The 21,315-nt window shown below is 41.8% G+C and overlaps 1 protein-coding gene and 1 non-coding gene across 3 annotated transcripts; both read left to right on the top strand.

Annotated features, from left to right (window-relative positions):
• Positions 1-268: 268 nt before the first annotated feature.
• Positions 269-19,324, top strand: SLC46A3 (solute carrier family 46 member 3). Of its 2 annotated transcripts, XM_023208749.1 has the most exons (6): positions 269-784; positions 1,257-1,469; positions 5,535-6,405; positions 8,242-8,325; positions 15,356-15,512; positions 18,184-19,319. In XM_023208749.1, the coding sequence occupies exons 2-6, from the start codon at positions 1,281-1,283 to the stop codon at positions 18,263-18,265; spliced, it is 1,383 nt and encodes a 460-aa protein (XP_023064517.1). In that variant the 5' UTR covers positions 269-784; positions 1,257-1,280; the 3' UTR covers positions 18,266-19,319. The 2 variants fall into 2 exon arrangements, with proteins under 2 accessions (XP_023064517.1, XP_023064518.1); XM_023208750.2 differs by lacking the exon at positions 15,356-15,512 and having other exon boundaries at positions 634-784; positions 18,184-19,324.
• LOC111540534 lies at positions 15,649-15,754 on the top strand. The gene has a single exon (XR_002731013.1). It is a non-coding gene; the product is annotated as a U6 spliceosomal RNA (small nuclear RNA).
• Positions 19,325-21,315: the final 1,991 nt, after the last annotated feature.

Below are 21,315 nucleotides of genomic sequence, written 5' to 3' on the forward strand. Positions count from 1 at the left end.
TACTTTTGCAGCAGTTATTTTATGTGTTCATATGAGAAACGATATTTGGATTCAGAAACGCTTTGCAACTCCAAAGCCTTTGAGCCTGCGGCGCGGCCCAGCACCCAACAGCGGTGCTGAGTGGCTGCTCCGCCGCGCAGGATCCACTCCGGACCTCCGAGGGTGGGTGCACGATCCACTAGCCACTCTCCGGGGGAAGAGTGACGTCGGGGTGGACCAATCGCCGCTGGGGCACCGGCCGCTGGGCCCAATCGCAGGAGACCCGGGTAGAACAGTGACAGCGCCACCGCAGCCGACCCCGCCTCCTGGGCGGACAGCAATGCTCAGCTGGCTGCGGCCGAGTCACCGCCGAGCGCTGGCGGGGCCACGGACCCACCGACAGAGGCACCGATCGGCCAAGTGTCCACTGCGCAGAAGGAGCAGCCGCCCCGTGCCCCGCCGCACCTCGCTGAGGCCAAGTCCGCGGAGCCGCGAGGAAGCCGAGGGCTGCGCGGGGAACCGTGCAGGTGTCACTCGGGACGCGGAAGTGCGCTTGCCGTGGTTTGCTTTACAATACGCTTGAGACTCCCCGACTAGCGTAATTTGGTCGAGTTCGACGGGAAAGTCCCCTCCCCACCCAGCGCCAGCCGCGCAGCCCGAGGTTACTGTCCCCGGCGCGTCCTCCGTTGCCCCAGTCCAGAGGCTGCCCTGAACCCGGGCGCGCGCGAGCGCAGGGCATCCGGGGCGACAGCCCGGGGCACGGCCCCACCTGAGCCCAGCCTGGCAGGAAGACTGTAATCGTGGGGTGAGTTAAAAATAAGGCCCTTCCGATTGGGAGCTGCTTTTTAAAACGCCCCCTCCCTGTCCGTTGTTAATACGCAGCAAAATAACAATAACAGTTGTGCAACTGTGGCTTCCCAAAAGGAACCTCATTGTTGAACTTATGAAAAAGCAGTTGGCAGTATACAGTGTGGGGAACTGTACTGTGATCATTGGCTAACCAAGATGGTGACAATTTATTATTTCAAAGACTCAAAGGCGCTTGAGTCCTACAATGTCGTAATCATAAAAATGGAAAGCACTGCAGCCTCAGGTTGCTACAGAGTACTCTACTCCAAAGTAAAAGTTATTCTCTGAGAAAGTGCTTACTGCCTTTTCTGTTCTCTAGTTTGCTTGTTTAAACATTTACTCCACGAAATTTCTCAAACTTCCCCATCTTTGAATATCTAGCATCTGGGATGAGACAGATGATCTTTCTCCGTTTTCACTTTTTATAGAATACGGCTACCTGCCCAGGCAATATGAAGATTTTATTTGTAGAGCCTGCCATTTTCCTTAGTGCATTTGCTATGACTTTGACCAGTCCGCTGACAACGCAATATGTTTATCGGAGAATATGGGAAGAAACTGGCAACTACACGTTTTCATCTGATAGCAATATTTCTGAGTGTGAAAAAAACAAAAGCAGTCCAATTTTTGCATTCCAGGAGGTAAGAAATTACAATCTCCATAGTATTTTGTTAAAAAGGGAATGCGTAAAGGGCTTTTGAGTCAGAGGACTCTGAACTCATCATCCATTGCTCTCTCTAGGGCAGCCATCAAAGTCCTAAATCCCAAACCTAATGGCCTTTACTGGGATCTCACCCCATTTGAAGTTTCCTGACACCTTTCAAATCTGCCTCTTCTTAAAAGACCCTCCTCCTCTGCGACACTAGCTCTTCTCCTTTCTCTCGGAAAGTGTCACCACAGTGTCATCTCCTCTGTGGCTGTCTCCTTCCTTTGTCCAAAAAAAAAAAAAAAGTCTGAAAGTTGGGGCAGGGCAGGTTGGAATGGGCTACTTGGTGGCCAGGGGTGGCTGAAACAAGGGAGAGAGAGAAACATCTCTCTCTCCAGAAACATCTCTCTCTCCCTTGCTCTCTTCTTCCCCAATCCTTTTACTGTTTCTGCATGTCCCAGTTTTCAGGGACTCTAGAAAGTGGCCCATCACTGAGATTGTGGGACAGTGTCTGTCATAGGGTAGGGTGAAGGAGCGTTTATTGTTTGGTGGTGGTGTCGTGTCAAATCAGCCTTGGCTGTCACATGTTAAGGAGCAGCTGTGTAGGGACATCTGGAGTGCGGAGTATCCCCCGTTGACACCAAAAATGTTTAGCCAGATATTAAGGAGGCCTTTCTTCTTCCCTCTCCAGCCACCTCCCCAATTTTTGGTGTGTGAAACGGGATGCACATCACCATTCTCCTGGTCCCTTGGGCAGCTTTTGACAAAAGTCTACCATTTCAAAATGCAAAGAGATGGTATCCAGGGTTGGAAATGTTTTTTTTTCCTACAATGCCTCAAAAACAAATCACACCTGTAAACTCTAAACTCTTCTTCTTGGGGATATTTTGTGATTGTAAAGGAGTGGTGCTGCCTTCCCAGTGAAAGAGATTGAGTCACCTCCTGCTGGCTCTGTGTGTCTCTGTGACTGGGAGAAGAGCCTGAGAAGGAGGAAATGGCAAATCGCCCTAGAGGCAAGGTTCTAGCACTTCCCGAGGTGTCAGGTGGAACCTTGCTGGGGTGAGGCTAGGCAGTTTGGCACAACCCCTAAGCTTACTCATTTCCTCATTCCCATGGGAAATGTTTTCTTGGAAGTGATTATTTCTGAACAGCCTGGAAGACATCAAGGTTCTGGCGTCGAACACATTATCCTGTGGTGACAGGGATAGGCAAAATGGCTCTGAACCTGAGAAGCCCAGAGTCTCTCTAGGTTGACAAAAACACATAAACAGAATAGAGTTTAACAAATCCTCTTAGTTTCAAAGTTGGGGTCCTACGGTAGGGATGCTCTTCAGATTTCGGCTTTGGAGACGTTTGTTAGTATACATACTTGAATCCCATCCTGGAACCTCTCACACAGTGTTTTTTAACCTTGACTGGACGTTGGAATCACCTGAAGTGTTTTTTGTTTATTATGATTTATGCATGTATGGTACTTTTTGAGACAGGGTCTCATTCTGCTGCCCACGCTGGAGTGGAGTGGTGTGGCGATAGCTCTCTGCAACTTTGGACTCTAGGCTCAAGCGATCCTCTCACCTCAGCCTCCTGAGTAGCTGGGACCACAGGCCCTTGCCACTACACTCAGCTCATTTTTAATTTTTTTTTTTTTTGTAGAGACAGGGTCTTGCTCTGTTTCCCAGGATGGCCTTGAACTCCTGGCCTCAAGTGAGCCTCCTGCCTGGGCCTCTCAAAGTGTTGGGATTACAGGTGTGAGCCACCGTGCCCGGCATTATTTTTTTTTTAATTGACAAATAATCATTGTACATATTCATGGTGCATACAGTAGTGTTTTGATACATACAATGTACAGTGATCAGATCAGGCTAATTAGCATATCCATCAGCTCAAACATCTCTCATTTCTTTGTGTTGGGAACATTCAGTATCCTCCTTCTTGCTCTTTGAAACTATATAATGTATTACTGTTAACTGCAGTCACCCTGTGGTGCTACAGAACACTGTAACTTACTCCTCCTGTCTAGCTTAATTTTGTATCTTTTAACAAATCTCTTCTTATAGGCTCTTCACCTTCTGTGTTTGATTCTGTGCTTTCTTTCAGCTGACCCCTAGGAGCAGGCCCCCTGGTTGCAGTGGGAGGGACCTGGGAGGAGAGGACTAGAATGTCTGGGAAAGTCTGCTGCTCTTGCCCTCTCGGCGTGAGGGAAGACACGCCTTGGTCCAGCCAGCTTGGTGGCTTCTGCAGCCGTACAGGTGGCAAGTGTTGGCCCACCTCCAGCCTGGCCCAGCTGCTGAGAGCCCTCTATTGCCCAGAGCAGTGGTCTCATGTCAAAGATTTTTGCCAAATTTTCAAATGGACTTTTTCATTTATTGTTTCTTAATTGGATTAATATTCAAGAGAACCTGCTACCCGGGATCCTTTCCCTTAAAGTTGGTGCTCTTAGACCTCCGGGAACCAGAACCCCCGCGGCCCTCACCCTGCCACCCATGCTGGAGTGCTGGCCTATACTCCGTTTGCTCCTTAGGACAAAGGAACATTTTTGTTTCCCAGGAGGCACCACCATTGCCTTCAGTGATTCATTCAATGACTAAAAAAGGTTTAAATCTGTTTTTTTAAATCAGCTTAGCATTTCCCAGTATACAAATGGTACACACTTTATATTGACTTTGGAAAATACAGAGAAATGGCAAGCAAAAAATGTTTTCAGATCATGCAAAATTCCTTCCATCAAATAACTAGTGTAATGATTGATACATCTTCCAATCTGTGTGTGTATGTCATCTGTTATTGTCATTTTGGTCCTTGGAAGTTGAGTTTATCTTACTCCTCAGGTCATGACATACTACCACCTTTATTTACTTTTTATTTTTATTTATTTGAGATGGAGTCTCACTCTGTCACCCAGGCTGGAGTGCAATGGCACAATCTCAGCTCACTGCAACCTCTGCCTCCCAGGTTCAAGCAATTCTTCTGCCTTAGCCTCCCGAGTAGCTGAGACTACAGGCACCTACCACCACGCCTGGCTAATTTTTGTATTTTCAATAGAGACAGGGTTTTGCCCTGTTGGCCAGGCTGGTCTCAAACTCCTGACCTCAAGTGATCCACCCACCTCAGCCTCCGAAAGTGCTGGGATTACAGGTGTGAACCACCGCGCCTGGCCTATTTTTTTTTTTTTAATGTATTTTTAGAGACAGGGTCTCACTCTGTTGCTCAGGCTGGTCTCAAATTCCTGGGCACACGCGATGCTCCCACCTCGGCCTCCCACAGCGCTGGGATTATAAGCACAAGCCACCACACTCAGCCATGGCACACTACCATCTGTAGACAGTGTAAGGCTCCTCTTTCAATTTTATCTTATTCTAAATGTTCTTTTATTTAGTAAATGAAGGAATATGTTTCTCATTAATCTATCTGTGAAGACATAGGTTTAAAAAAAAGGGCAACAGCCAAGCTCTCCCTAAATAAAGGTTAATTTTTTTTTTTATTTTGTTGTATTTTTTGGTACAGACAAGAGTTTTACCATGTTGGCCAAGCTGGTCTCAAACTCCTGACCTCAAGTGATCCTCCTGCCTCGGTCTCCCAAAATATGAGAATTACAGGCATGAGCCACCACGCCCGGCCAAAATCTGAAACTTTTTGATCACCACATTTTACCAGAGTGTAAAATTCCACACACAAGTACTCAGTAGCAACTGTTTTATGCACAAATTGTTTAAAATATTGTATAAAATTACCTTCAGGCTATATGTATGAAGTACATATGAAACATAAATGAACTTTCTGTTTAAATGTGAGTCCCATCCACAAGGTATCTCATTATATCCCAAAGTCTGAAAAAATCCAAAATCCGAAACACTTCTGGTGTCAAGCATTTCAGATAAGGGATACTCAGTCTGTATTGCTTTGTAAACTGGATGAAAATGTAAGCTGTATTAGTCCTGCCCATGCACTAGAGATTCCTCATCCATAACCTATTGGCCACAGGGCAAAAAGCATGCACCATGATACTTGTATGCACATTGTGTAAACTACTGTAAACACATTTCTTTGTATTTCTTTGCAGGAAGTCCAGAAAAAAGTGTCACGTTTTAATCTGCAGATGGACATAAGTGGATTAATTCCTGGTCTGGTGTCTACATTCATACTTCTGTCTATTAGTGATCACTACGGGCGAAAATTCCCTATGATTTTGTCTTCCGTTGGTGCTCTTGCAACCAGCGTTTGGCTCTGTTTGCTTTGCTATTTTGCCTTTCCATTCCAGCTTTTGATTGCATCTACCTTTGTTGGTGCATTTTGTGGCAATTATACCACATTTTGGGGAGCCTGCTTTGCTTATATAGTTGATCAGTGTAAAGAACACAAACAAAAAACAATTCGAATAGCTATCATTGACTTTCTAGTTGGACTTGTTACTGGACTAACAGGACTGCTATCTGGCTATTTTATTAGAGGGCTAGGTTTTGGGTGGTCGTTTCTAATTATTGCTGTTTCTCTTGCTGTTAATTTGATCTATATTTTATTTTTTCTTGGTGATCCAGTGAAAGAGTTTTCATCTCAGAATGTTACTATGTCATGTAGTGAAGGCTTCAAAAACCTATTTTACCGAACTTACATGCTTTTTAAAAATGCTTCCAGTAAGAGACGATTTTTACTCTGTTTGTTACTTTTTACAATGATCACTTATTTTTTTGTGGTAATTGGCATTTCCCCAATTTTTATCCTTTATGAATTGGATTCACCACTCTGCTGGAATGAAGTTTTTATAGGTTATGGATCAGCTTTGAATAGTGCCTCTTTTTTGACTAGTTTCCTAGGAATATGGCTTTTTTCTTATTGTATGGAAGATATTCATATGGCCTTCATTGGGATTTTTACCACGATGACAGGAATGGCTATGACCGCCTTTGCCAAGACAACACTGATGATGTTTTTAGGTAAGTTCCAAGTCTAGCTTTAGAACTATGTATCTGATATTCATATAAAATGATTATTGTTTACTGGGGGAGAAACTTTAATATAAAGCCCTCTATTTAAGCCATTCTAGTGCAATTAAAGGGCAATAGCTAGTTTGCCAGGCGTCAATAAGCTGAAAGCCAAATTTGCTTTTCAAAATTTAATTCACTGAATAACCACATTTCCCAGATTTGTATATTTGCCACAAAATTGTTTTCAGGAATGTTCTTGTTATGAGTCAGTTCTTCAATATAGCTTTCACTAAAGTGAACATTTCTTAAAATGCTACTAAGAAGACTACTTTCCATAAAAATATTTAGGACAATGATATAAGGTATACTAAAAATACTTACAAGACAAAAAACTATGTCAATTTAATATATTCAAGAAGAAATTTTTTAAAGACAGGTTTTGCAAATTGAGATTTCAGCAAATTGGCCATTTCATAAATTGATTTTTGATGAATTGCTGGTTGGCAAATTAGCCTGCTTCCTTAACTACCTACCTCATAACGGTTTTTGCAGGATTCGAGTAAGATACTGCATTGGAAAAGGCTATGGAACTATAAAATGAGAGTCTGGGAAGGGTCCAGTTTACTCTTTCCTCTAATAAAGGTGTTAACCCCTGATTATCTTGCAGGGAAGCAGTGTCACCAAACAGAATTGGGCCCAACTTCCATCTATAGTCCTAGATGGTCTTGGACAAGTTACTGAACTACTCTCAGCCCTAATTTTCTCATCTGTAAAATGGGCACGGTACTACCTAATTTAGAGGATTACAGTGAATATTAGGTAGCTGTCAAGTACTCGCTTAGCACAATCCCTACCATTCAATAATGGCCAGTTTTTCTCCCTGTCCCCCTAAGAGCTGCCAAGGCCAAGTAAGTTAACCTATGTGAAAACGCTTTGAGAACTGTAAAGTGATCTGCTAATGTCATATTTTCATATTTTACTATTTTATGATGTAATTAAAACTACTGACTATTAAGGGTCATAACTGAAGACCAGAGGTAATTTGTGTTTACGGAGTTATTCTGCCACAAAGATGAACAGGCAAGATGATAAAGAACCAGTTTACCAATAAATGAATCAATATAATAAAGACATGCTAACACTGAGAGTGCCAAGTCTGAAAAAAGCACAAACAAAAACGAATTCGCAGTCACAATTTGCTAAATAAGAGGTTAATACATAATCAGGAAAATAAGCAGACCAGTCTTTTTTTTTTTTTTTTTTTTTGAGACAGAGTCTCACTCTGTAGCGAGGCTGAAGTGCAGTGGTGCGATCTGGGCTCACTGCAACCTCTGCCTCCCAGGTTCAAGCGATCCTCCTGCCTCAGCCTCCCAAGTAGCTGGGATTACAGACATGTGCCACCATGCCTGGCTAATTTGGTATTTTCAGTAGAGACAGGGTTTCTCCATGTTAGTGAGGCTGGTCTCGAATTCCCGAACTCAGGTGATCCAACTGCCGCGGCCTCCCAAAGTGCTGGGATTACAGGCATGAGCCACTGAGCCCGGCCAGCAGATCAGTCTTAATCGGCAGATTATATAAATAGATCTAGACCTAAAAACTACATGGTCTCTTGTTCTTTGTACTGGAATAGGAATTCTCAAGTAAATTAACCTTAAACTGACCTGTCCATAGTCTACTTTAATTCATCAAACGGAGTTCTACAATTAATTCATTCAATTTTTAGATACAATGAGTTAGGATGCTTGTAGAAAAGGAAATATTTAGACAGAGTGAAAGTGTTTCCTGTTTTAAATGGGCCATTAGCTTTCAGAATCAGCCAGTGATTTTGAGTCCTTTCTCTCACAGCCAGGGTGCCGTTCCTTTTCACTGTTGTGCCATTCTCTGTTCTCCGGGCCATGTTGTCAAAAGTGGTTCATTCGACTGAACAAGGTGAGTTTAATTTGCTTAAGAAATATGAATCTACCATCTTTACAAACTCAAATCTGTGTACAATCAATGTTTAATGCTTCAGAATATTCTACAGCCCTTTTTACGCACGGATCTCCTTTTGAATAAAGTGGTAAGCTCTGTGAGGAAAAGGCTTTCACTCTTGTAAGGGAGCCCCTGCCTAGGGCCTTGTACTTCAGAGAGCTCGCCGGGCTCTGGGCCGTGCCCCGCCCTAAGAAGAAAGGACACCTCAGCGCCAGGTGGGAGATGCCCACTGGGAGCTCACCACATCTCCTTCCTTCTAGACTGAACTCTGCTCACTTGGATCCCTGCAATTCCCAGCCCAGACAGTTCTGGGCTCATGTCCAGTAAGGGCCTGGATGATCCTCTTCCTCAGCCACCTTCTCCTGAGAGTGGATGGTGCCCAGTGTGCTCACCTGTAGACCAAGCAAGGAGCCAAGGGGCGACTCCTTATAGAGGGTCTGGCTGGACCTTGGAATCGCAGGATGGGGGTACTCTACACCCACATGTAAATGACCCTTTCTGAGTAGGGTGGTGCAAGGGGTAGAGCAGAATGGAGGTGGGCTCCAGCTGGGCACCAAGGGCTGAGGGCCAGTTCACCCTGGGCCACCCTGTTCCTACATGGAACTCTGAAAACATCGGAGAAGCCTAAGTGTGTGCTGGTCTTCTAGAGCATTCATTACAAAGGGATATTTTTCACAGTACAAAGGCATAATATATTTTAGTGAACGGTTTGTTAGCCAGATTTCAAATAACTTTAAAATCGTTAGAATATAATATATAGGCCTCTAATCATGTTCTTACACTGGCCCCTACAAATGTCACAGCTGGGCCTGACTCAGAGTCCTGGCAGAAAACGTGGTCCCACTCAGCTGGTTCAATCAAGCGACTTTCATGAAGGCCATTATAGAGAGCGGGCATTGTCAGGGCAGCCAGAGAGATGCCCCAGATAGGAAGCAAACAAGAAACACCGTAACCTTTCCCCCGTTTCACCCTTTTAACCAAGTGCAGCGGGAACTCAGGCCAGCAAGAAAATCCAAGTCATACAATCTGTGGGGTCAGCTTCCCAAGCACAGAGCAGGGCACACAAAGTCAAACAGTTGAAGGGGTGGGCAGAGAATAACCAGGATGCAGCAAAGACAAAAATTAAATTTTCAGTGAGAACTAGTTACTAGTTAGATATCAGGCATATGGGGTTGTCCTCCCTCCCTTTTGTATCATATGAATCTTATTAGACATTGGCACTTTCTTTAATGTCATATCTTAGCCCTGTGCTGTGAATGTACTTATTTGATTTATGAATAATTCATAATTATGCTACTGTATTTTTACCCGTTTAGTCAACACTAGAGAAGACTACATAATTCAATAAATTAAAAATATGCTTTCTTTCTTTCTTTTTTTTTTTTTGAGACAGAGTTTTGCTCTTGTTGTCCAGGCTGAGGTGCAATGATGCGATCGTGGCTCACTGCAACCTCCACCTCCTGGGTTCAAGCGATTCTCCTGCCTCAGCCTCCTGAGTAGCTGGGATTACAGGTTCCTGCCACCAGGCTTGGCTAATTTTTGTGTTTTTAGTACAGACGGGGTTTCACCATGTTGGCCAGGCTGGTCTTGAACTCCTGACCTCAGGTGATCAGCCCACCTTAGCCTCCCAAAGTGCTGGGATTACAGGCATGAGCCACCGTGCCCGGCCTCTTATTTTACACTCATAAGATGAAGCTTTAGCCAGGCGCGGTGGCTCAAGCCTGTAATCCCAGCACTTTGGGAGGCCAAGACGGGCGGATCACGAGGTCAGGAGATCGAGACCATCCTGGCTGACACAGTGAAACCCCGTCTCTACTAAAAAATACAAAAAACTAGCTGGGCGAGGTGGCAGGCGCCTATAGTCCCAGCTACTCGGGAGGCTGAGGCAGGAGAATGGCGTAAACCCGGAAGGCGGAGCTTGTAGTGAGCTGAGATCCAGCCACTGCACTCCAGCCTGGGCCACAGAGCGAGACTCTGTCTCAAAAAAAAAAAAAAAAAAAAAAAAGATGAAGCTTTATATTCACGCATTTGTTTATAGATGATGTGATGATGACTACTTTGAAAACCACTAAAGAATGGGAAATTTTGTATAAACTATGTAAAAATCTATCTGCTTCTTTGGATTATGCGACACCAAAAGCACAACAACAAAGGAAAACATTGATAGATTAGACTTCATCCAAAAATTTCATTCATCCTTTGAAAAATTTTTATGTTTCAAAAGACAACATCAAGAAAGTGAGGCCAGGCGCAGTGGCTCACACCTGTAATCCCAGCAGTTTGGAAGGGCAAGGTGGGTTCATCACCCGAGGTCAGGAGTTCGAGACCAGTCTGACCAACATGGCGAAACCCTGTCTCTACTAAAAATACAAAAAGGAAAGGAAAGGAGAGGGGAGGGGTGGGGAGGGGAGAGGAGGGGAGGGAACGGGAGGGGAGGGGAGGGGAGAGGAGGGAAGGAAAAAAGGAAAAGGAAAAGAGAGGAGAGGGGTGGGGAGGGAAGGGGAGGGGAGGGGAGAGGAGAGGAGGAAGGAAGGAGAGAAAGGGCAACCGACAACCCACAGAATGGGAGAAGATATTTGCTAATTATATTTGTCTGATCAGGAACTCGTATGCAGCATATTTAAGAACTCTTAAAATTCAACAACAAAAAGACAGCTCAGTTTAAAAACGGGCAAAGGATTTGAATAGAAGATATACAAATGACCGATAGGCACATGAAAATGCTAGATATCACTAGCCATCAGGGAAATGCAAAGCAAAACCACAGAGTGAGACCCACTGGGGTGCCAAAATAAAATAGGCCATAGCAAGTGTTGATGAGGATGTGGAGAAATTGGAGCCCTCATACATGGCGAGTAGGAACGTAAAATGGTGCAGCAGCTGTGCAAAGCAGTTTGGCAGTTCCTCAGAAAGCTGGTTGCCTTATGATTCAGCAGTCCCTCCGCTACTTACATACCACGAGAAGTGAAAGCATATGTCCACACAAAATCTTGTTCATGGCAGCATTATTCATAATAGCCAAAAAGTGAAACCCAGCAAATGTTCATGAACTGATAAATGGATAAACAAAATGTGGTTTATCCATCCAGCAAACTGCTCTTCTGCAATAAAAAGAAATATCATTCTGTTACATGCCGTAACATGGATGAACTATGAAATGATTATGCAAAATTTAAGAAGCCAGTCACAAAAGGCTACATATTGTCATTTAAATATGATTCTGTTTACGTGAAATGTGCAGATTAGGTAAATCCATAGAGACAGAAATTCGATTAGGGCTTGACTGGGGCTGGGGAAGGGGAATGACTACTTATGGTATACGGTTTCTCTTTTTTTTTTTTTTTTTTTGAGACGGAGTCTGGCTCTGTCGCCCAGGCTGGAGTGCAGTGGCTGGATCTCAGCTCACTGCAAACTCCACCTCCCAGGTTTACGCCATTCTCCTGCCTCAGCCTCCCGAGTAGCTGGGACTACAGGTGCCCGCCACCTCGCCCGGCTAGTTTTTTGTATTTTTTAGTAGAGACGGGGTTTCACCGTGTCAGCCAGGATGGTCTCAATCTCCTGACATCGTGATCCACCTGTCTCGGCCTCCCAAAGCGCTGGGATTACAAGCTTGAGCCACCGCGCCCAGCTTGGGTATACGCTTTCTTTTGGGGCTGATGAAAATGTTCCACAGATACTGGTGATGGTTGCACAACTCTGTAACATACTAAGAACCACTGAATTGCAGACTTTAAAAGGGTGAGTTTTGTGGGATGTTAATTATATCTCAATAAAGCTGTTGGGGAAAAAAAAATTTACCTGCTTTGATTTAGAGCTAAAATAGAGGTTCAAGTGTAAAGTTTATTTTTGTTTATATTTGGTTTAGTTTACAAAGGCTTTTAAAAAGTCATCTCCGCCAGGTGCAGTGGCTCACACCTATAATCCCAGCACTTTAGGAGGCCGAGGTGGGAGGATCACTTGAGGCCTGGAGTTCAAGAGCAGCGTGGGCAACAGAGGGAGACTCTATCTCTATGAAAAATAAAAATAAAAATAAAAAAGTTATATCATACTGTTAAATACAGTAATATTTTAAAATGTTTACATTTTGGCATTTCTTATTCTGAATTCTGGTAACTGTGAATTGTGACTTCATTATTCTGGGATACTTATTTTGTTCTTAACTGCAAACTAAACAATCTTTTGGATGATGCCAACATTTCTATAACTAAATGTATTCCCATCCTTCATTATTATTTAAATAGGCCATTTTTGTGAAAATATTAGGCACTTTAAATAATGAGAGGAGTGGGGAAATATGCCGAAGTTTTCAGGAGCCTCTCATTATTTCTATTATCTTAAATAAGAAAGGTAAGAAAATGGAATTCCGGTAATTATTTTGAAATCTCTATGCTCCGCACCACTGTGAACTCATAGCTGAAGCTGCCTTGGAGTATTTTACCTGGGTATCACCCATATACTCCTTGTGATTATAAATTGGGGTACAGTAAAACAGACTTGATTTTTGAGGTCTAGTCCATTAAGAAAAACAAAAACAAAAACAAAAAACAGAATTTAGAAGATGAACTCAGTTGGACTTATCCTTTAATCCTGTTTTATCTCTGGCAACTGTTAAACAAGTTGAACTGCTCAGAGAAGTTGGGCAATAAGCTAACGCTACTTCATAATAGTGTGGTTCCATCAGAACAGATGGTGCAGTGTCTGACCTATTTCCCATCAAGAATAGATTAAAACCCTTATATAATAGAACTAGTGCTGTGCAGTCTGTTTTCCATAGCACTATTCCTGGCTGCAGCAAGAGATCAGAAATAAAAGAAAATAATGTAGTTAGACAAGTAGAAGAGCATCCTTCCAGTTAAACTGACTTAATGTATTATCATAAATCATGGAGGCAGTAAGTCTGCATGCTACTTGATGACTGGTAAGTGGGATCCTGAATTAAGCTTTTATTCATTCATTTGACAAATATTTATTAAATGCCTGCCATGCACCAGAACAGCTGAGCCCTAGGGATACAGCTGTGAGCAAGGCAGATCAACAAAGCTTTCATTTTAGTCAAAAGAAGACACATAAGTGATCACATGATATTTCGCAGAGATAGATGCATGTTTTATGAAGGTATGTCCTATCATTCAGTGAATAATTTGAAGCAATATATGAGAATATGTACAATAAAATGAAAAAGTTTAAATAGATAAAAATCAATACACAGTCTAAAAGATCAAGACCATGGGGAAAATTAGAATATAGACATAAACCATATCTAATTTTGAAAGATAACCCTCAAGCTTGGCCTTTTCCTTCCTATCAGTCCAAGCAAACACAATTATTTACGTGATGTGTACTGTCAATAAGAAAAATGCATTGCAGTTTATCATGGAAAAGTAAACTTGGCAAAGTGGGGAACAAGCATAGTGGCTTCTTGACAAAATCTGCAGAAAGCAGAAGATACATATATAGGAACTGAGACCAAGAAAGCCAGATCAAGCTGACTGAAAGTGGTCATGAAATTTTATATCTGATGATGAGCAATTTGACAAAGAGGAAGAAAAGCACATGAAGATGGTCAGGCTGTCTTTTGGAGGTTTAACTCTTCAGTTGACATGGTCTTGGATTCCAGACAAAACTAGCCCTAGGTAGAACACTGTCTGTTTCTGACTGTGAGCTTGTACTGACCATGCAGACTTCATGAACAATGCTGAGTGGCCTGCCCTCGACCAGCTTTGGTGTATAGCAAGTGTGACCGTGGCAGAATCCCCATTCTTCATCTTGTAAGGCACTTTAGGGCAGAGGCAGTTGCAAGCAATAAGGTGGAAACATGTGTTTTCAAGAATCACTTAACATTAAACTGTGGCATAAACCTTCACTAGAGCACAGGATGGTTAATTTGATGAGTCAAACATGCGAATCTAGTGGTGATGGAATTTTTTGGTCACATTGAAGAGAGGGATAAAATTCCAGTTGCAGAATGTATGGTAAGAATCTCCTCTCTTTGCCTGCAGCTGTCACTGTTGCCAGACTGGGGAGCAGATAAGGTTTTCTTTACCTTTCAAAAGGCTCTTGCAGGAAGCATTGCTTGTTAGGAGCCATCCTGCGCTTTCAGGCGTCACAGATTAGCATGGGGACAGGGACAGAGGGTGGGAGACAGCATCCTGAAGAGCCGGGGTAGGTGTGGCTTTGCCTGGGGCTGTGGCAGAGAGGAAAGACCTGCAGTTTTCAAAAGAGTCGGCTGCATTGTCTTTTTATTTTTATTTTTTATTATTATACTTTAAGTTCTAGGGTACATGTGCATAACGTGCAGGTTTGTTACATATGTATACTTGTACCATGTTGGTGTGCTGCACCCATCAACTCATCAGCACCCATCAATTCGTCATTTATATCAGGTATAACTCCCAATGCAATCCCTCCCCCCTCCCCCTCCATGATAGGCCCCGATGTGTGATGTTCCCCTTCCCGAGTCCAAGTGATGTCATTGATCAGTTCCCACCTATGAGTGAGAACATGCGGTGTTTGGTTTTCTCTTCTTGTGATAGTTTGCTAAGAATGATGGTTTCCAGCTGCATCCATGTCCCTACAAAGGACGCAAACTCATCCTTTTTTATGGCTGCATAGTATTCCATGGTGTATATGTGCCACATTTTCTTAATCCAGTCTGTCACAGATGGACATTTGCGTTGATTCCAAGACTTTGCTATTGTGAATGCATTGTCTTTTTAGCTTTGCCCTGTGGACACTGGAACTCAGCTATCTGGAGTTTTTAACGTCTCTCCCATCAGGTCCAAGGAGAACCTTTCCCTTAGTTTCCTCAGCTGCAGAATAGGCTGCTGACTTCCTAGGGACTTTCAGGGAATAACGTGCATTTCATTCACCAAGCAGTGCCCTCATTTTTAGTGTTTTCAATGAGTAACAGTTGTCTTCGTTAGTTTGTGTTCGTTGTTTTGTAATTCTGCCTTTTCTTTTTCTCCCTCTATACCGCTACCCCAAACAGGTACCCTGTTTGCTTGTATTGCTTTCTTAGAAACACTTGGAGGAGTCACTGCAGTGTCTACTTTTAATGGAATTTACTCAGTCACTGTTGCTTGGTACCCTGGCTTCACTTTCCTGCTGTCTGCTGGTCTGTTACTACTTCCAGCCATCAGTCTATGGTACGTCATTACTTTTAATCATTTTATCAAAGAGTATATGGATTAAGTGAATTCCCTAACCTCACCAGTAAAATTACATAGATCTGTTGAAATTTTGCCTCAGAATGTGCTTTTCCCAAGAACTTTTAGACATGAAGTGCTCGCTTCAGCAGCATATATACAAAATTGGAATGATACAGTGAAGATTGGCACGCTCCCTGTGCAAGGATGACATGAAAATTCATGAAGTGTTTCATATTTTAATAAAATAAATTTTTTAATTAAAAAAGAGAGCCGGTCATGGTGGTGCATGCCTGAAGTCCCAGCTACTCAGGAGACTGAGGCGGGAAGATCATTTTGAGCCCAGGTGTTTGAGACCAGCCTGGACAACACAGCAAGACCCCCATGTCATTAAAATAAATAAAAATATGTGAAAGCATCTGTCAATAATTTTGGGAGACTTAGGAAGAAAAAGAGAGTGACATACGTAAAGAACTCAGAGACTGTGTTCGTTATAACTCCCCGCCTTTAAACCATTGATTAAATTAGCATCTAAGATTAGAGATGTATACCTTAAACTATGATTTCCCAGAGTACAATATCCCCTGATGGTCAAATATTGCTGTAATTAGATTGACTTTCACGTGGATTCTTGTATAAATGACAAAAGCAGATAGGATGTGCTGACTATTGAGTTCTCTTTCCAAAGGTGGCTTGTTTAATGACTTTGTCTGTTTTAATGACTTGTTTAAACTTCTGTTTAAATGCTTTTAAATTTAAATATTCAAATTAAAGAAGCACAAAATTCCATTTATGAATAGTACATATAATGGATAGATCAGAAGCATACATATAAAAGCAATATTTATGCCTTCTTTTTGCTTTCTATTTAACAAAAAATGTGAGCTGGCTAGATGAATGATTGCTGAAATGTCCAAGCAAATTTTTTTGACACATTAGTGAAGAGCTCATTAATCTGCTTCTGCTGAGCCCTGTGCATTTCATGTGACTGATAACACAGCACAGTGATGCGAATCAAGGCAGTGGGGGCACAAGAAGCCAGGCCTTCTCTGCTTTCTCCTAAGCACTTTGGGGTAAGGCTCTGAGTTAGGGAGGAAAGTACCTTAAGCACAGGTGTTAAGCATCCTGCCAAGATGGCAAACTCCTGAACTGGCCGGCTCATGTCTTACTCATAGTAGGAGCTTAGTACTTATTGTTTCTTTCTTTTTTTTTTTTTTTTTTTTTTTTTTTTTGAGATGGAGTCTGGCTCTATGGCCCGGGCGGGAGTGCAGTGGCCTAATCTCAGCTCACTGCCAGCTCCGCCTCCCGGGTTCATGCCATTCTCCTGCCTCAGTCTCCCGAGTAGCTGGGACTACAGGCGCCTGCCACCTCGCCCGGCTAGTTTTTTGTATTTTTTAGTAGAGACGGGGTTTCACCATGTTAGCCAGGATGGTCTCGATCTCCTGACCTCGTGATCCGCCCGCCTTGGCCTCCCAAAGTGCTGGGATTACAGGCTTGAGGCACCGCGCCCGGCCCACTTATTGTTTCTATTGAATTCTGATACCTAGATCTGTGTCAGACAGAGAACAACAGTATTTGCAGTTCCTCTAATTTTGATGAAAAGTTATTTATACTAGTTATCTTTTTTAAAAAGAGACTATTCATCTATTGAATTAACAAAATTACCAATACATACTGCGCTGGTGAGCACATGAGACAACTGACCTTACACATTGTTGATAATAGTGCTATTCAGCTGTATCATAAAGCAATTCATGAATGTATCAAAAGCTCTTTTTTCAAAGTTCATAGTGATTGATCCAGCAATTCCTTTTGGAAACATACTCTAAAGAAGTAATCAGTAATGCTGTCAAAAATTAATATATAAAAACGTTAATTATAGCAAAAAAATTTTAAATGACCAAACTGTCAAACAGTGGGAGAATGTTTAAGTACATGATGGTACAGCCATTTCATGAAAAATAACTAATAAGAATTGTAGCAGGCACCGTGGCTCATGCCTGTAACCCCAGCACTTTGGGAAGTTGAGGCAGGAGGACTGCTTGAGGCCAGGAGTTCAAGACCAATCTGGGCAACATAGTGAGACTCCCATCTTTACCAAAAAAAAAAGATTTTTTTAAAAAGTAGGAAAATAAAATTTAAATTAAAGAAAAGAATTGCATACATGGTGAGTAGAATAATAGGTAATTCTAATTTTAGTCTTCATATATTTATAAATTCTGTTATAACAAATAGATAAAAGGCAGTTGTCCTTTTAATAATAAGGTAAATGTAGATGGGCTTCTGAGAATTTTTTTTAACCCTACACTACTCAATATTTTAAAAATCGAAATTACATGCTGTCTTACCTCCGAAGTTTCTAGGCTTCAGTTACAGCTCTCAAACAGGAACTTCCTTCATAGCTTTAGTTAGAACTAGTTTATGGGGACTACACAGAGTTAACAATGGGACAGATGGGATATCTACATGACTAAAAGAAATCATGTAGTTTTAAAATTATTTTAAGAACACCATGCATGAATCAGCTGGATTCAAAATGCCAGGATACTCCTCCTAATAATCTGCATAATTTATTAAAAGCTATATAACCGGGGAAAAAAGTTGGAAAACAGGTTACTTATTTATGTATTGTCTTAATCTCAACTCTAAAATGTCTTGTTTCCTTTTATAGTGTTGTCAAGTGTATCAGCTGGAATGAGGGAAGCTATGAACTTCTTATACAAGAAGAATCCAGTGAAGACAACAGAAGTTAATTCAATAGAAGTTCATTCAATCCAGTTAATTCAATGGAAGAATCCAGTGAAGAATGCTTCAGACAGATGACTGTGATTTAAACAAAAAAAAAATCTATGAATGCACATATCACATACCGTGACTTCTGAAGACTATATATGAATTCCACAATCAGTGCTTCACTGAGGACCCATTTGACGTATCTTTTCTCCTAAACTGGACAGTCAGAGGGACAGCTCCTGGCTTTAGCTTCTTGCGGTACCACACACTTTGAGCACTTTGTGCGTATCATGCAATATACTTGCGATACACAGAACAAATCTCAAATATGCCTCACTTTTGGATACAGAAGAGAAACATTAAAACTTAAGGGTGTAAAGTGGGATCAAGAAACTTGATAAGGTCAAAAGCAATAATCTCGCTGACATATTCCAGGCTCTTACACTGAGACCAAAGAGAAATCTTTACCTTAGTTTCTTCATCAGCAGAATGGGTTTCTGGCCTCTCTCAGGGATTTTTGAAGGCATGATGAAAATTACAATGAATCACTCATTGGTAGGAAAATAATGATATAAGTTTCAAATATGTGTAATTTTACCTATACTTGGTAATGCTTGGTTTGATAGAGCCTGTTAAGCTGCTATTGACAGTCGGAGCTTATATATGTGACTTCTGAAGACTGTACACGAATTCCACAGTCAGTGCTTCACTGATACAAAATCCTTAAAAGGGAGGCACTTTAAAGAATATGTATTTTTCACTTTTCTTAATATGTTTCATCAGTGACAGGCATGATAATGTTTCTAATGTAATGGGTAATTGGGAAAAATAGATTATAAATAAAATTGCTCTAAAGAAGTTAAAAAACTGAATGAACATTGCTGCTTCTGCATAGCAGCCTTCTTGACATCCCTTCTTACTCCCCAGTCCCTACAGGGCTTCCATAGCTCTTTGTGCGTACTTCAATCCCAGCGTTTTCCATCAACTTGTAATTGTTTCTGCTACCTGACAATCATCGCCTTGAGTACTGGGACAACCTTTGATTACTCATATCCTCAATAAATGTTTGTTGAACTAAACTAAATGACTACAAAATTTTATTTTTACTTGTAAAAATCATTTAAATCTATATATGTAACGCCTTATGAGAGTAACCACTGTTATCATGCCAATCGTTAAGCCAGCCTTGCAAACAAATTGAAAAATATGCCAGCTTATACACTTTTAAAATTGATTTACAGTATTTTCATAGGTCCTTTAATACTTCCCGTTTTCTAAGTTACCATAAATAATAACACAAATGCCCTAAAGTGCAACTAAATGATTAACTTCACTGTAATCTCTTGAAAGCAGATACGATCTTTTGTTTTATAGTATTGCTTAGGACTTTAAGGAAACCAGTGATTGCTTGACTAGTGAATAGCACATTTAATATACTAGAAATACTTATTTCCAAGATCATTCCTTTTAGGTTAAGCTAGTATCTTCTGGGCTTGGGGGCCCATGTAATAACTAAGTGATTCTCAGATTGACTGACACATTTTTGTTTTCCTTCCTGTCCAAGGTTCTTCCCAAACCAAAAGAAAAAGCATCTTACAGTTTATAAAGTAGATATTCATTCTCCTCATTTTACGGAAGAGGAAGGTAAGTGTCACAGAGATTTGGCTTGACCGTGGTTATTCACTGCCTATCAGCATTACACACGAATGGACTTGACCCTACTGACGTTCTTCATAGCTAGGGTTTGCAGTAACAGATTATAAACCCCAAAGGCAGAATTGCCTATGTGTAGCATGATGTATCCATCAAAAACACATTAACAAAAAAACTGTACCCAACTAACTGCCTATAATTATCTCTTCTGAGTTTAGACAAGATGGTCTATAAAGTCTCTTCCAGCTCAACACCCCATGGTTTTACACATCTCATCTGAACTAAAGAGGTACTGTGTAATACAGTTGAAGGGTTAACAGATGGTTTCTCAGTTGAGCAAAAACTCGATTTGAGAGGTAGCAAGTGTATCAGGAGATTAGATTGACGTGGCCAAGGGCAAAAATGTAGCACAAATGAACCTAGCTATCTCCAAAGTGTGTAGCCTAAGAGACAATTAGTAAATGTGGTGCTGAAGAGATGAAAGAAGCATGCAAGCTGATGGGATGGGGAACTATAGACTCAAAACAGAAATGAAAAAAAAAAAGATCTTATTTCCCATCATGTAACCCAATTGTCTGAAGAAAGAATGTTAATGGAAGGACTTGTCTTTACGGAGCCCATTTAAAGATAAACCAAAGAGGAAAAAAACATGTTCCATGTTATCCAGCAGTGTACAAAGGACTTGTATCTACTAGAAAGGAAGATTCTCATTATTACAGAGGACTAGTCAATGAGATTGTCCACAGCCTGCATTGCATGGCCTCAAACATCTAAATCCCTTTTCTCCAGTTCCATACTCACTAAATAATTGTGTCTGGAGTTGGTTCCTTCTGGTGGGTTCACAGTCTCACTGACTTCAAGAATAGGGCCACAGACCTTCACGGTGAGTGTTACAGCTCTTAAAGATGGCACAGACCCAAGGAGTGAGCAGCAGCAGGATTTACTGTGAAGACCGAAAGAACAAAGCTTCCACAGCAGGTAAGGGGACCTGAGTGGGTTGTGGCTGCTGGCTTGGGGGTGGCCAGCTTTTATGTTCTTATTTGTCCCCACCCATATCCTGCTGATTGGTCCATTTTACAGAGTGCTGATTTGTCCAGTTTACAGTGTGCTGAGTGTGCTGGTTCGTCCATTTTTCAGAGTGCTGATTGGTCCATTTTACAAACCTCTAGCTAGCTACAAAGCACTGATTGGTGCGTTTTCACAGAGCACTGATTGGTGCATTTTACAATCCTCTCGTAAGACAGAAAAGTTCTGTAAGTCCCCACCTGACCCAGAAAGTCCAGCTGGCTTCACCTCTCATAATCCTCTAATTACTCATTCAATGCCCAAGAATCTCGACAATAGAATAGTGTGCCCTGGGTTCAGTACTCTTTAAAGAAATCCCTGCATATGTGAGAACTATCTGAAGAATTAAAAA

Source organism: Piliocolobus tephrosceles, chromosome X (assembly GCF_002776525.5).
Source record: "Piliocolobus tephrosceles isolate RC106 chromosome X, ASM277652v3, whole genome shotgun sequence".
Classification (NCBI taxonomy): Eukaryota; Metazoa; Chordata; class Mammalia; order Primates; family Cercopithecidae; genus Piliocolobus; species Piliocolobus tephrosceles.